At 47.5% G+C, this 14,806-nt stretch overlaps 1 protein-coding gene across 2 annotated transcripts in view; it reads left to right on the top strand.

Annotated features, from left to right (window-relative positions):
• LOC144609396 (polyunsaturated fatty acid 5-lipoxygenase-like) overlaps nucleotides 1-14,806 on the top strand; it is a 45,442-nt gene that overhangs the window by 21,074 nt on the left and 9,562 nt on the right. For both annotated transcript variants that reach the window (XM_078427859.1, XM_078427858.1), the window contains exons 6-10: nucleotides 51-223; nucleotides 852-992; nucleotides 2,513-2,716; nucleotides 8,704-8,790; nucleotides 13,641-13,810. In XM_078427859.1, coding sequence (XP_078283985.1) covers nucleotides 51-223; nucleotides 852-992; nucleotides 2,513-2,716; nucleotides 8,704-8,790; nucleotides 13,641-13,810 — 775 coding nt within the window. The remainder of the gene's footprint in view (nucleotides 1-50; nucleotides 224-851; nucleotides 993-2,512; nucleotides 2,717-8,703; nucleotides 8,791-13,640; nucleotides 13,811-14,806) is intronic.

Genomic DNA, 14,806 nt, shown 5'->3' with positions numbered 1-14,806 from the left:
ATTCTTCCAATGTCGGATGAGATGAACGTGTGTCTGCTTTGTTTCATCAGACTATGTGAATGAGCATTGGCAAAACGACTGGTTATTTGGTTATCAGTTCCTGAACGGATCGAACCCCATTCTCATCAAACAGTGTAAAGAGATTCCAGAAAAGTTCCCTGTGACCGAGGCAATGGTCGGCCCCTTTCTTGGACCAAATACTAGTCTGCAGCAGGAAGCCCAGGTCAGTCGCAACACGGCTCCCACCATCAGCGAACACATGCAGTACAACCTCTGATGTTCCAGAGAAAACAAGCCGAGTCTATCCAACCTCTCCCTTGTACCTGAAACCCTCTAATCCAGGCAGCATTCGAGTAAACCCCCTCTTCACCCTCTCCAAAGCCTCCATCGTTCCGGTAATGGGGTGACCAGAATTGCACGCTTTGCTCCAAATGCCTTCTATGAATAAATGTCCTTTATGAATAAACCAGTTCTGAATCCATACGACCAAGTCACTCCTCTCATAATTTTATTCACTTCTATCAAGTCTCCCCTCAACCTCTGACGTTCCAGAGAAAAGATCAATCCAACCTCTCCCTGTAGCTGTAGCCCTCCAGTCCAGGCAAGCCTCCAATATTGCAACCAGCCCTTGAAGGAAACAAGGACTGCCCCAGCTTTGTGTCTGCAGTCTGAGGTTGCCAATCAACAAGTGTGCAAGCATTAATGAACTCAACAGTCATTAACAAGATGATTTTGCAGCAGAATTTTGGAAACAAGACTGCCTCCTTTCTGGCTTTCTGTTGCATGTGGAACTTGCTTGCTGACGCCGTCCACCAGTTCTTTTTACATGTCCGGTCCTGTTCTCATTACAGAAAGGGAATATATACCTTGTTGACTACGAGATGCTGGATGGAATTAAAGCCAATCCGGTAGCCGGGCACGAATATCTCGCAGCACCAATGTGTCTTCTGTACGCGAATCCAATGAACGAACTACTCCCAATTGCCATCCAGGTACGGTCTCTCCCGCCACCACCAGCCCTGCTCCTGCATCCTTCCCGAACACCCCTTTTCTCACTCTTCCTCCAGGGCTATTCTCAAAGTAATGCAACTCTCGTCTTCAGCTGATGAAGTTCTTTAGGCTTTGCATGTCTGAGACTGTTTATTCATCTGTCTTGCTCTTCCTTTCTCTGAATTGGTCAATTCTAGGCCTCCATAGAGTCATCCAACGTGGAAACAGGCCCTTGGGCCCAACTTGCCCCTCACCGACCAACATGCCCCACGTACACTAGTCCCACCCTCCCCCATCGACACCATACCACACCTATACTAGTCCCACCTGCCCACACCGACCAACATGCCCCACGTACACTAGTCCCACCTGCCCACACTGACCACCAAACCCCACATACACTAGTCCCACCTGCCCACACTGCCCAACATGCCCCACCTACACTAGTCCCACCTGCCCACACCGACCAACATGCCCCACCTACACTAGTCCCACCTGCCCACACAGACCAACATGCCCCACCTACACTAGTCTCACCTGCCCCCACCGACCAACATGCCCCACCTACACTAGTCCCACCTGCCCACACCGACCAACATGCCCCATCTACACTAGTCCCACCTGCCCACACCGACCAACATCATCATCATATATAAACAGCCGGAAACAGGCCTTTTCAGCCCCCCAAGTCCGTGCCGCCCAGTGATCCCCGTACATTAACACTATCCTACACCCACTAGGGACAATTTTTTACATTTACCCAGCCAATTAACCTACATACCTGTATGTCTTTGGAGTACATGCCCCATCTACACTAGCCCCACTTGCCCACACCGACCAACATGCCCCACCTACACTAGTCCCACCTGCCCACACCGACCAACATGCCCCATCTACACTAGTCCCACCTGCCCCTACCGACCAACACGCCCCACCTACACTAGTCCCACCTGCCCACACCGACCAACATGCCCCACCTACACTAGTCCCACCTGCCCACACCGACCAACATGCTCCAACTACACTAGTGTAACCTGCATGCATTTGGCCCATATCCCTCTAAACCTGTCCTATTCATGTACCTGTCTAAATGTTTCTTAAACGTTGCAATAGTTCCTGCCTCAACTACTTCCTTTGGCAACTCATTCTAGACACCTACCATCCTTTGTGTAAAAATGTTACCCCTCGGGTTCCTATTGAATCTTTCCTCCCTCACCTTAAACCTACGCCGTCTGTGGCAATGAATTCCACAGATTCACCACCCTCTGGCTAAATAGATTTTCCCTCATCTCCGTTCTACGGGTACGTCCTTTAATTCTCAGGCTGTGCCCTCTGGTAAAGAAATTCCTCCTCATGCTGCTGTCCTCAGTTTAGTTTAGAGATACAGTGTGGAATCAGACCTGGGTCTCTGGTGCTGTCAGGCACCATCTCTACCGCTGTGTCACCTCTGCTCTTTGCTGTCCTGTCTCACTCATGTCATTCCGCTTGCCTTGGGTTTACCTGTGAATTGTGTTATTGACAGATCACCCAGCACCCTGGGCCGGAGTGCCCGATATTTCTGCCGAGCGACAGCGAGTGCGACTGGTGTCTGGCCAAGATCTGGGTCCGCAACGCTGACTCGCAGGTTCACCAGCTGGTCTCACACTTGCTCAGGACACACCTGTTTGGTGAAGTCTTCTGTATCGCAACTTTACGCAAGCTCGCAAGTGCACACCCGATATTCAAGGTACTCCCAGGTCAAGCGCAGTGTCTTGTGAACAAAGCAGAGCTTTGGAGCAGTTAGCAGAGAGAGCCGCCAGCTTTGCTACACTATGACGGTGGAGCTAACCTTCTCACTCACACCACGGCCACTGTTCTTCCAATGTCCACAGCAGTTGTAGTCGAGAGTGACGATGCAAATATAGACCGTGCAGCACTGACACGGGTCCTTCAGCTCATCACGTCTGTGCCCACCATGCCAATCTAGTTAATGCCCTCTGCCCTCACAAGGTCCATATCCCCCCCATTCCCTGCCTGACCCTGTGCCTGTCTAAGTAAACAGTAGAGCACATGAACAGGCCCTTCAGACCATCACATCTGTGTAACCATGATGTCAGTCTTTGCCTGCACCTGTTCCATACCACCCCCATTCCCTGCCTGACCATGTGTCTTTCTAAAGGAACAGTACAGAACAGGCCCTAAAGCCCACAATGTCTGTGCTGAACATGATGCCTGGACAAAATCCTATCTGCCTGCACATGATCCATATCCCTCCATTTCCTCCCTGCTGCTGCTACTACTGCTGCTACTGCCGCCGCCGTGACTTCCAGGGCCCTGTCCTTGTGTGATTTTTTCAACGTAAAGTCATTTCAATAATTAAATATCCAACTAGGATGGGTGAGCAAATGATGTGCCAATACTGCGAGATGTGGGAATTCGTGGACACCATTGATGTTAACGATTCCCACACATGTAGTAAGTGTTTGAAGATACAGGAACTCTTTCTCCGTATAGAGGAGCTGGAGGTCCGGATTCATTCGCTGAGACACATCAGAGAGGGGGAGAGGTACCTGGATATTATGACCCAGGGGATGGACACACCAACTAGTTTAAATAGTACAGTAGATAGGGAGCAAGGACAGGAAGGTGTGTCTATGAGTGAGGCAGGTATGGGGACCCAGGAGCAGGTGCTGCAGGAGCCACGGCCCTTGCACTTATCAAACAAGTTCAAGGTTCTTACTCACTGTGAGGAAGGGAACGGGGGCTGTGGGGTGGATGAGCAACCTGGCCACAGCACCATGGAACAGGGGGTCGTTCAGGAGAGAGGAGTTAGAGGAAATGTTGTAGTGGTAGGGGATAGTATTATTAGGGGGATAGATAGGGTACTCTGTAGACGAGAGAAGGAGACCCAAAGGCTATGTTGCCTGCCCGGTGCTAGGGTTAAGGACATCTCCGCGGGGCTGGAGAGAAATTTGCAGTGGGAAGGGGAGGATCCAGTGGTCGTGGTCCATGTCGGTACCAACGACATAGAAAGGACGAGGAAAAAGGTTCTGTTAAGGGAGTTTGAGCTGTTAGGGAACAAATTAAAAAACAGAACCTCTTGGGTAATAATCTCAGGATTACTACCTGAGCCACGGGCTAAATTGGCGAGGGTAAATAAAATTAGAGAGCTGAATGCGTGGCTCAAAGACTGGTGTGGGAGAAATAGGTTTGGTTTCTTGGGACACTGGCATCAGTACTGGGACAGGAGGGAGCTGTTGGTGGGGACGGACTCCACCTGAACAGGGCTGGATCTAGAGTCTTGGCAAATCAGATAACTAGGGCAATAGAGAGGTCTTTAAACTAAGTAGCAGGGGGGAGGTTTCAAGAGAGATGTTAACGTCAGGGGAGAAGGAAATAGAGCAGGGTTTCAGTGGGGAATCTGAAAATCAAAGTGTGCTAGGAGGACACAGAATGTGTTCACTGTCACACAGAATGTATGAAGATAAAGGTATAGTAGTAAAAGGGGCAAAAACAGGAACTAAGTGTAGTAAAGCACACATGAAAGTGCTTTATTTGAATGCACGTAGTATTCGTAATAAGATAGATGAATTGACAGTACAATTAAGCACGTATAGGTATGATATTGTGGCTATTACAGAAACATGGCTGCAAGGTGATCAGGACTGGGAGTTAAACATAGAGGGTTACTTGACAATCAGAAAAGACAGACAGGAAAGGAAAGGAGGTGGGGTGGCCTTGTTAATAAAGGATGGAATAACTGTAATAGAAAGGAAGATTATGAAGGTATGAGAACAGAATTGATTAAAGTAGATTGGGATAACAGACTAAAGAATAAGACGGTACATGAGCAGTGGTGTATTTTTAAGGAGTTAGTGTACAACTTTCAAGAAAAATACATTCCACTGAAGAAAAAAAGAGGTAAAGGAAAGGTCAGCCAACCATGGCTAAGTAAAGTAATAAAGGATAGTATTGGGCTAAAGGCAAGGGCATATAAGGTAGCCAGATATAGTGGCATGACAGAAGATTGGGAAGCATTTCAAAATAAGCAAAAAATAACAAAGACATTAATTAAGAAGGGAAAAATAGATTATGAAAGTAAATTAGCGAAAAATATAAAAACTGATAGCAAGCGTTTTTGTAGTTATATAAAAAGAAAAAGGGTAGCTAAGGTAAATGTTGGTTCAATGGAGGATAAGACGGGGAATTTGTTGGTGGGGAACATGGAGATGGCAAAAGCATTAAACAAATATTTTGTATCAGTCTTTACTATAGAAGACATTAAAAATATTCCAACGCTGGATAAACAGGGGGCTATAGGAATGGAGGAGTTAAGCACTATTAAGATCACTAAGGAGATGGTATTAGGTAAATTAATGGGGCTTAAGGCGGATAAATCCCCTGGGCCTGATGGATTACATCCTAGGGTCTTGAGAGAAATAGCGGTGGGGATCGTGGATGCATTGGTGATAATTTTCCAAAGCTCCCTGGAGTCAGGAAGGGTCCCGGTGGATTGGAAAATGGCTAATGTAACACCTATATTTAAAAAGGGAAGTAGACAGAAGGCTGGTAATTATAGACCGGTTAGTCTAACATCTGTGGTGGGTAAAATGTTGGAGACCATTATTAAAGAAATACTGACGGGGAATTTGGATAAACATAACTTAATTGGACAGAGTCAGCATGGTTTTACGAAGGGGAAGTCATGTTTGACTAATTTGCTTGAATTCTTTGAGGAAGTAACATCTCAGGTGGATAAAGGGGAACCGGTGGATGTGGTATACTTGGACTTTCAAAAGGCTTTTGATAAGGTGCCACATAAAAGACTATTACTTAAGATAAAAAATCATGGGATTGGGGGTAATATATTAGCATGGGTAGAAGATTGGCTTTCAAACAGGAAGCAGAGAGTTGGGATAAATGGATCATACTCGGGATGGCAATCGGTGACTAGTGGGGTTCCGCAGAGGTCGGTGCAAGGACCCCAGCTGTTTACAATTTATATAAATGACTTGGAGGAGGGGACCAAGTGTAATATATCCAAGTTCGCAGATGGCACAAAAATGGGAGGTAAAGCAGGGAGTGAGGAGGATAGAAAAAGCCTGCAAAAGGATATAGATAAGCTAGGAGAGTGGGCAGCGACTTGGCAGATGAAATTTAATATTGATAAATGTGAAGTTATGCATTTTGGGGGGGAAAATCATAAAGAAAGTTATTTTCTAAATGGGGAGGAGCTGCGTGGTAATACAACACAAAGGGACCCGGGGGTACTAGTACAGGAATCACAAAAAGTTAGTATGCAGGTGCAGCAAGTGATTAGGAAGACCAATGGAGTCTTAGCCTTTATTGCCAGGGGGATAGAGTATAAAAGTAGGGAGGTCTTGCTACAGCTGTATACAGTATTGGTAAGACCGCATTTGGAATACTGTGTGCAGTTTTGGTGTCCATATTTAAGAAAGGATGTACTTGCTCTGGAGGCAGTGCAGAGAAGGTTTACACGGGTAATTCCAGGGATGAGGGGGTTGACATATGAGGAAAGGTTAAGTAGGTTGGGACTTTTCTCATTGGAGTTCAGAAGAATGAGAGGCAATCTTATTGAAACGTATAAGATCGTGAGGGGCCTTGATCGGGTGGATGTGCTAAAGATGTTTCCGATGATCGGGGAGACCAGAACTAGGGGGCATAGTCTTAGAATAAGGGGGGGCTCTTTTAAAACTGAGATGAGGAGAAACTTCTTCACTCAGAGGGTGGTTAGTCTGTGGAATTCGCTGCCTCAGGGAGCTGTGGAAGCAGGAACGTTAAATAAATTTAAAACATAAATAGATTGTTTTTTAATAGACAAGGGAATTAGGGGTTACGGGGAGCGGGCAGGGAAGTGGACATGAGCTATGGTTAGTATAGTAAGACCTGAGTAATCTCCTGGACCAGTTTCGATCGCCTAGCTTGGGGTCGGAGAGGAATTTCCTGGATTTTTTCCCCAAATTGGCTTGGGTTTTTATCTGTTTTTTTCCAGGAGATCACATCGTTCTTTTGGGTGGGAAGAAGGGCGATAGTGGGAAGGGGGTTGGGGTAGGATGAGCCATGATCGTATTGAATGGCGGAGCGGGCTCGAGGGGCCGGTTGGCCTACTCCTGCTCCTATTTTCTTGTGTTCTTGTGTTGTGTATTCCCTGCACTTCCATGTGCTTACCTAAAAGTCTCTTAAAAAACACCATTGAATCTGCCTGCATCACCATCCTGGCAGGGCATTACACGCACCCACCACCCTCTGTATCAAGTAAAAGCTTGCCCTGCACAACTGCTCTCCACATTGACCCTCTCGCCTTATAGCTCTGCCCTCTAGGATTTGATATTTCCACCATGCGAAAAGGATTCTGAGTAAATAACGCCTTTCACAATTTTACAAAAATGTCCATCAGCACCTTTACGTTTATGATTAAATCAATTAAGATCTAGATTTACGAATGTTACTGCCGAGGTTCAGTGAAAGCTTTGTTTTGTTTGCTGTCCAATCAGATCAGATTTAAACAAAACAATCAGGTCAAACTCAAGAACAATAGCAGGAGCAAAGGTGAAGAAAATATCCTGATCCCTCCGATGAGAACTTGGTGGGAGGAGTGTCTACCTCACTTACTGCAGAGTGTAGAGGAACAAGCAACTACCCCCCCACCCTCCACCATGTTCCCCTCCCTCATTCCCCCACTCTCCATTCCCCCTCCCTCTATCCACCCCTTCAACATGACCTCACCCTCCACCCCAACCCCTCCATCTCCCCATTCTCCCCCTCCCACCCTCTATCCCCTCCTCCCCTCACATGTCCCCATCCACACCGTTCCCTACAGCCCCCATCCCCCTTTCCCCCCCACAAGCCCCAACCTTCCTCCCCCTTATCCCCCCCTCCACAAGTAGAAACATCTGGGATTTGGAGGTTGCTGTTTTGAGCGTTGCTGTGAATGTTTCAGAGAGTGTGTTCATGATGCCCATCAGAACGAGTCTTCCACACATCTGTGATGTCTCCACCAGTGGCAGAGTGTTTGCTCCCTGCATCCCAGCGAGTGCACACTGGAGCACTTCACTTAATGGGGCCGGGTTTGGGATGACACTTCTCCCTTGTGCCAGTCCCTCTCAACACGAAGCTCAACTGAATGGCGGTGATGGACACGAAGGGCTGGAGTAACTCAGTGCCTTTAGGCAGCATCTCTGGAGTAACATGGATAGGTGACGTTTCACAGAGTGCTGGAGTAACTCAGTGCCTTTAGGCAGCATCTCTGCAGTAACGTGGATAGGTGACGTTTCATGTCAGGACCCTCCACAGTGCTGAGGCCAGGCGCCAGCTCTAAGATACCTCTACAAACCTACCCCATGACCATGACCCATAGATGGACCCCAACACCAGGCCGTCATCGCCCAGACTTTTCTAATCTCATCGCCTATGGCGATCTCCCCTCCATAGCCTCCAACCTCATGGTTCCCCAGTCTCGCACGGCCCACTTCTATTTCCTCCCCAAACTCTCCAAGCAGGACTGCCCCCTGGCAGACTCATTGTCTGCCTGCTCTTTCCCACTGAGCTCATCTCCTTGATTCCATCCTATCCACCAACCCCTTGTCCAGTCCCCTCCCACCTACATCCGAGGCACTTCACACGCCCTTCAACACTTTGACTGACAGTGAAGTTTGTCACCTCTTTATCTTGCCTAACGTTGCTCAAAGTAAGTTCAAACTTTTCACCTTTCAGCTTTTGATGCCTCATGTGAAATATACTTTGCACATCAACATTGCAGCGAGGGATCTCCTTATCTCCGAAGGTGGCGTCTTTGATCAGGTGAGCCTGTTATTCCATATTTTTATTGGAAGTATTTAGGATATATTGGCTGTTCAGAAATCCTAATTCCAAAGTCATTGACTTGTCGAGTCATGCAACACGAAACAGTCCACGAAATGGACGCATTGGTGATCATTTTCCAATGTTCAATATGTACGGTAAGGTCCCGCACGGGAGATTGGTGCCTAAAATTGGAGCAAATGATATTGGGGGTAGCGTGTTGACATGGATAGAGAATTGGTTGGCAGACAGGAAGCAAAGAGTAGGAGTAAACGGGTCCTTTTCAGAATGGCAGACAGTGGCGAGTGGAGTGCTGCAAGGCTCGGTGTTGGGGCCGCAACTGTTTACCATATATGTTAATGATTTGGAAGAGGGAATTAGAAGCAACACTAGCAAGTTTGCAGATGACACAAACCTGGGTGGCAGTGTAAACTGTGAAGAGGATGTTAGGAGGTTGCAGGGTTACCTGGACAGGTTGAGTGAGTGGGCAGATGCTTGGCAGATGCAGTATAATATAGATAAATGTGAGGTTATCCACTTTGGCGGCAGAAACAAGGAGGCAGATTATTATTTCAATGGAGTTAGGTTAGGTAAGGGGGGAATTGCAGCGAGACCAGGGTGTCCTTGTACACCAGTCACTGAAAGTTGGCGTGCAGGTACAGCAGGCAGTGAAGAAAGCTAATGGAATGTTGGCCTTCATAACAAGAGGATTTCAGTACAGGAGTAAAGAGGTTCTTCTGCAGTTGTATAGGGCCCTGGTAAGACCACATCTGGAGTATTGTGTACAGTTTTGGCCTCCTAATTTGAGGAAGGACATCCTTGTAATTGAGGCAGTGCAGCGTAGGTTCACGAGATTGATCCCTGGGATGGCGGGACTGACATATGAGGAAAGATTGAAAAGACTAGGCTTGTATTCACTGGAGTTTAGAAGGATGAGAGGGGATATTATAGAAACATATAAAATTATAAAAGGACTGGAGAAGCTAGGTGCAGGAAAAATGTTCCCAATGTTGGGCGAGTCCAGAACCAGGGGCCACAGTCTTAGAATAAAGGGGAGGCCATTTAAAACTGAGGTGAGAACAAACTTTTTCACCCAGAGAGTTGTCAATTTGTGCAATTCTCTGTCATAGAGGGCAGTGGAAGCCAAATCATTGGATGGATTTAAGAGAGAGTTAGATAGAGCTCTAGGGGCTAGTGGAATCAAGGGATATGGGGAGAAGGCAGGCACGGGGTATTGATTGGGGACGATCTGCCATGATCACAATGAATGGCGGTGCTGGCTCGAAGAGCCGAATAGCCTCCTCCTGCACCTATTTTCTATGTTTCTATGTAACACAAGGAAACACAGAATCTAGTCTCCAAAAAAAGACCCAAAGTGCTGGTGTAACGCAGCAGGTTAAGCAGCATCTCTGGAGAACATGGATAGGTGACGTTTTGGGTCGGGACCCTTCTTCACACTGATTGTGGTGGGAGGGGAGAGAGCTGGAAGAGAGGAGAGGGCAGGACAAAGCTTGGATGAGGGTTGTTTAATTTATTGGCAGATGGTTGGACAGAGATGAAAAGCCAGAAGGTGTGAAACTTCAAAAAGGATTGGAGTTGCACATTGTGAAGTTAGAGGAAGGAATGTAAGTGGAAGGGGAGGGGGAAGACTTAGGTGCGAGTCCAGAGGGGGGAGAGAGTGAAAAAGAAAGGAGGAGGGGTGAGGTTTTTTAGTTACCAAAAATTGTAGAATTCAATGTCCATACGATACTTGAGTGGTCTATATAAGACCGCAAGATGTAAGGGCAGAATTAGGCCATTTGGCACATTGAATGAAGTACCCCACCCATTTATAATGGCTATCTGTTTCTCTCTCATCCCCATTCTCCTGCCTCTCACCCTTACCAATCAAGAATCCTTCAATCACCGCTTTAAAAATACCCAATGACTTGGCCTTCAGAGCCGTCTGTGGCAATGAATTTGTGTTGGCAGACATCACCGATCAAAGCCAGCCTGCCCATCTGCAGCCATCCTGTGGTGACACCTTCAGTGCTGGTCTGGGCTCTAGTGGAGAAGCAGGGGAGTGTTCAGTGTCTATCCCCCACACCCCTCACCATGGCCCATCCTGGCTGTTCCACTTAATTACTCAGTTCCTGGCCATTACATTTGCAGCTTTGGCACAGGATTAACAACGGCAAACTGTTAAAGGAAGAATTCATCATTTAGTTTCGAGATGCAGCCCACCGAGTTCATGCTGACCATCGATCACCTCTTCACCTGCACTCTCTTGTTTCTCCAATTCTGAAGAAGGGTCTGTTTCTAAGTCATCCCACTTTCTCATCCACTCCCGACACACTAGGGGGCAATTTACAGAGGCCAATGAACCTACAAACCCGCCCGTCTTTGGGATATGGGAGAGAACCTGAGCACCTGAAGGAAACCCAGGCAGAAACCACACAGACAGCACCCGTACTCAGAATGGACAGGACCTGTGCTCTAGATCTGTGAGGCAGAGTGCTGGAGTAACTCAGCGGGTCAGGCAGCATCTGTGGAGAACATGGATAGGTGACGTTTCACAGAGTGCTGGAGTAACTCAGCGGGTCAGGCAGCATCCCTAGAGAACATGGATAGGTGACGTTTCACAGAGTGCTGGAGTAACTCAGCGGGTCAGGCAGCATCCCTAGAGAACATGGATAGGTGATATTTTGGGCCAAGACCCTTCAGAATTGGAGAAACAAGAGTCTGCAGTGAAACACAAAGTGCTGGAGGAACTCTGGGTCAGGCAGCATCTGTGGAGGGAGGTAATGGACAGACAACTCTTCGGGTTGGGACCCTTCTTCAGACGGAACCGCTGAGGTTTCATAGAACAGTAGAGCAAAGGAACCGAAGATGTTTAGACCGAACATGATGCCAAGTTAAATTGATCCCACCTGCGTGCACACGATCCATGTTCCTCTATTCCCTGCATTTCTATGTGCTTATCTTAAACCACTACCGTATCTGCCTCCACCACCACCCCTGGCAGCACGTTCCAGGCCCCCACCTCTCTCCACGTAAACAACAAAACGGCCTGCACATCTCCATTAAACCTTTAGATAAACACAAAATGCTGGAATAACTCAGCGGGACGGGCAGCATCTCTGGATAGAAGGAATGGGTGAGATCCTTCTTCAGACTGAGTCAGGGGAGGGAGTTGAGAGATGAGGAAGTGTAAGAGATCAAAAGAGATGCAGATCAAGGAAAATGTCGAATACATCATTATTAGCTGGGAGAAGGTGACAACAAAGCAAACAGATGGTGGAAGAACTAGAAAGGGGAGGGATGGAGAGAGAGGGAAAGCAAGGGTTAGTTGGAGTTAGAGGTCAATGTTCATACCCCTGGGGTGTAAACTGCCCAAGCGAAATATGAGGTGCTGTTACTCCAATTTGCGCTGGGCCTCACTCTGACAATGGAGGAGGCCGAGCCTGTGCTTGGTCTTGTCATTAAACCTTTCCCCCTCTCACCTCAGCATCCAATCCTCATCCTAACCTCTAACGCCCTCTAGTGTTGACTATTTCCAGCCTAACCTATCTATGCCTCTCATAATGTTACATACTTCTATCAGGTCTCCCCTCAAACACTGCAGAGGAAACAATCCTGGTTTGTCCAACCTCTCCCTGTAGCTGAAACCCTCTAATCCAAGCAGCATTCTGGTAAACTACTTGGCACCCTCTCCAAAGCTTCCACATCTTTCCTGTAATGGAGCGACCAGAACTGCACACAACACTCCAAATGCAGCCCTCCCAACCCTTTCCAACTTGGCCAAAAGTTTCCACTTTCTTATATCGTTTTCGCCATTCCGATTTCGCCTCACATTTTTCTGCAAAACACATGCCTCGCCGCTCGACCTGCCCCTCGCCTCGCGGCCAGCCCCGCCTCTCAAAGGTCAGGCCCTGCCTCACCCGCCGCCCAGCCTCGGCGTTAGCCCGGCCTCACTGCATAGCGTGAGGCCCGTTGATGTTGGGAGAGGATGGGGTGGGTTAATTGGGGATGGGGGCAGAGGAGGGGGGGGGGGGTGGGGGGACAGAGGGAGTGGGGGTGGGGAGGGGAGTGAGGTTGGGAGGGGAGGGTGGGAGTGGACGTGTGGGGGAGTGGGGATAGTGGCAGGGGAGAGTGGGTGGGGGGGAAGGGGAGTCGAGTGGGTGGGGGGGGGGGACATGGACTGTTGTGATTTGCTGTTGAAGACCACTGGAGCAAGTATGTCTTCAATGAAATTAGGGATGTGCAGTTTTAAATGAAACTCTTTCTTCATAACTTAGTCATACATTTTATGACCATTGTTCTTTTATTCAAAACCAAGAGAATTGGGATGTGTACGGAAAAAGCAAAATAGAAGAAACAAAACAAAGCACATTTTTCTTTGTGATGTAAAAGGTTTTTCTGTTTAATAATCTTTCTATAAATAGCAGAATATACTCATGATCGGCCTGACATTGTACATGTAGTCCAAGAATTACAGACTGTTGGAGATAATAGTCGTTTTTCACACATGAATGTAGCACAACGCGTATGCACATTTGGCGTGCATACTGTTTTTTGCTGAAAAGTTGCTTTGCGCGCCAAATTATGGATTTTTATGTAAAATTATGAATTTTGGACATCAAAATTATGAATTTGTAAAATCAAATGTTGGGTGGTGTGCAAATGTGGGTTGACCAAAGTCCTACAGAGTAGTGTAGGAAGGAACTGCAGATGCTGGTTTACACCAAAGACACAAAGTGCTGGAGTAACTCAGCGGGACGGGCAGCATCTCGGGTTAGGAGTAGGAGGAGGTAGGATCCTATAGAACTGCATCATGACTTTCTACTGAGGTTTTTAACCTGTTGTTCCAGGCATTCTCTTCCGGAGGAACTGCCACCGTGCAGATCGTGCAGCGTGGCCTGGTGGGCGCTACCTACCAATCCATGTGTCTCCCAGACAATCTGGCTGCTCGAGGAGTGGAAACGATCCCCAATTATTACTACAGAAATGATGCTCAGAAGATCTGGCAGGCTATCAACAAGTGAGAGAACCCTAACCCTGCCTCGGATGTCTCCCCCGCCTTCATCTGACACAGCCTCACCTATTAAAGCCATTTACAGTCATTGAGGGGACAAGGGGTTGGTAGACGTGAGTCAGGGGACAGAAGGATCCTGCTCCATCCTTGAACAACCCATCCACTGAGCAGTGACTGATACCTGAGGCGGTGCTAAGGCCACATACAATCACTGCATTTGATTAGTATTTAGACACTTCTGCAAGGTGCAGGTGGATACTGATCTAACACAGGGAGATGTGATCACGTAGAGGGTGGCACAGGGGCACAGCAGCAGGAGAGTTGCCTTAGGGACACCTTTTTTACTCGGTGTGTTATCTTTGGGCATGGGGCATCTTGGTCAGCATGGATAAGTTGGGTCAACGGTTCTTTATTGTCACATATAGAGGTACAGTTAAATTTGATTTACCATACAGTCATACAAAAAAAGCAACAAGATACATAACTACATGAAGATGAAACACCAACTTCAACAGCCACCACGGTGACATGTGAGAATCCCCAGGCACACAGCATACGTGGAGATCGCAGCCATCAGTTCAAAGGGTCTGTTCCAGAGCTGTGTGAATCTGTGTGAGGTGTTGCACTTCAAGAGGCCGAATATAAGTGGAAAGTATAGAGTCAATGGCAGGACCCTTTGGATCATTGGTGTACAGAGGGATCTTGGGGCTTCAAGGCCATAGCTCCCTGAAAGTGGCAGCACACATATTTGGTAAAGAAGGCACATGATAAGATTGCCATAATTGTTCAGGGCATTGAGAAGAAGCATCAGGAAGTCATGATGCAGAATTATAAGACTTTGATTTGGCGCATTGAGTATTAAACATAGAAACGTGATCATGGCTGATTATCCACAATCAGTAACCAGTGCCCAACTTCTCCCCATATCTCTTGATTCCACGAGCCCCCAGAGCTCTATCTAACTCTCTTAAATTCATCCAGTGATTTGGCCTCCACTGCCCT

The sequence above is a fragment of the Rhinoraja longicauda genome, chromosome 34 (genome assembly GCF_053455715.1).
Source record: "Rhinoraja longicauda isolate Sanriku21f chromosome 34, sRhiLon1.1, whole genome shotgun sequence".
NCBI lineage: Eukaryota > Metazoa > Chordata > Chondrichthyes > Rajiformes > Arhynchobatidae > Rhinoraja > Rhinoraja longicauda.
The sequence above is the reverse complement of the archived record's forward strand: the minus strand, read 5'-3'. Positions and strand labels throughout refer to the sequence as shown.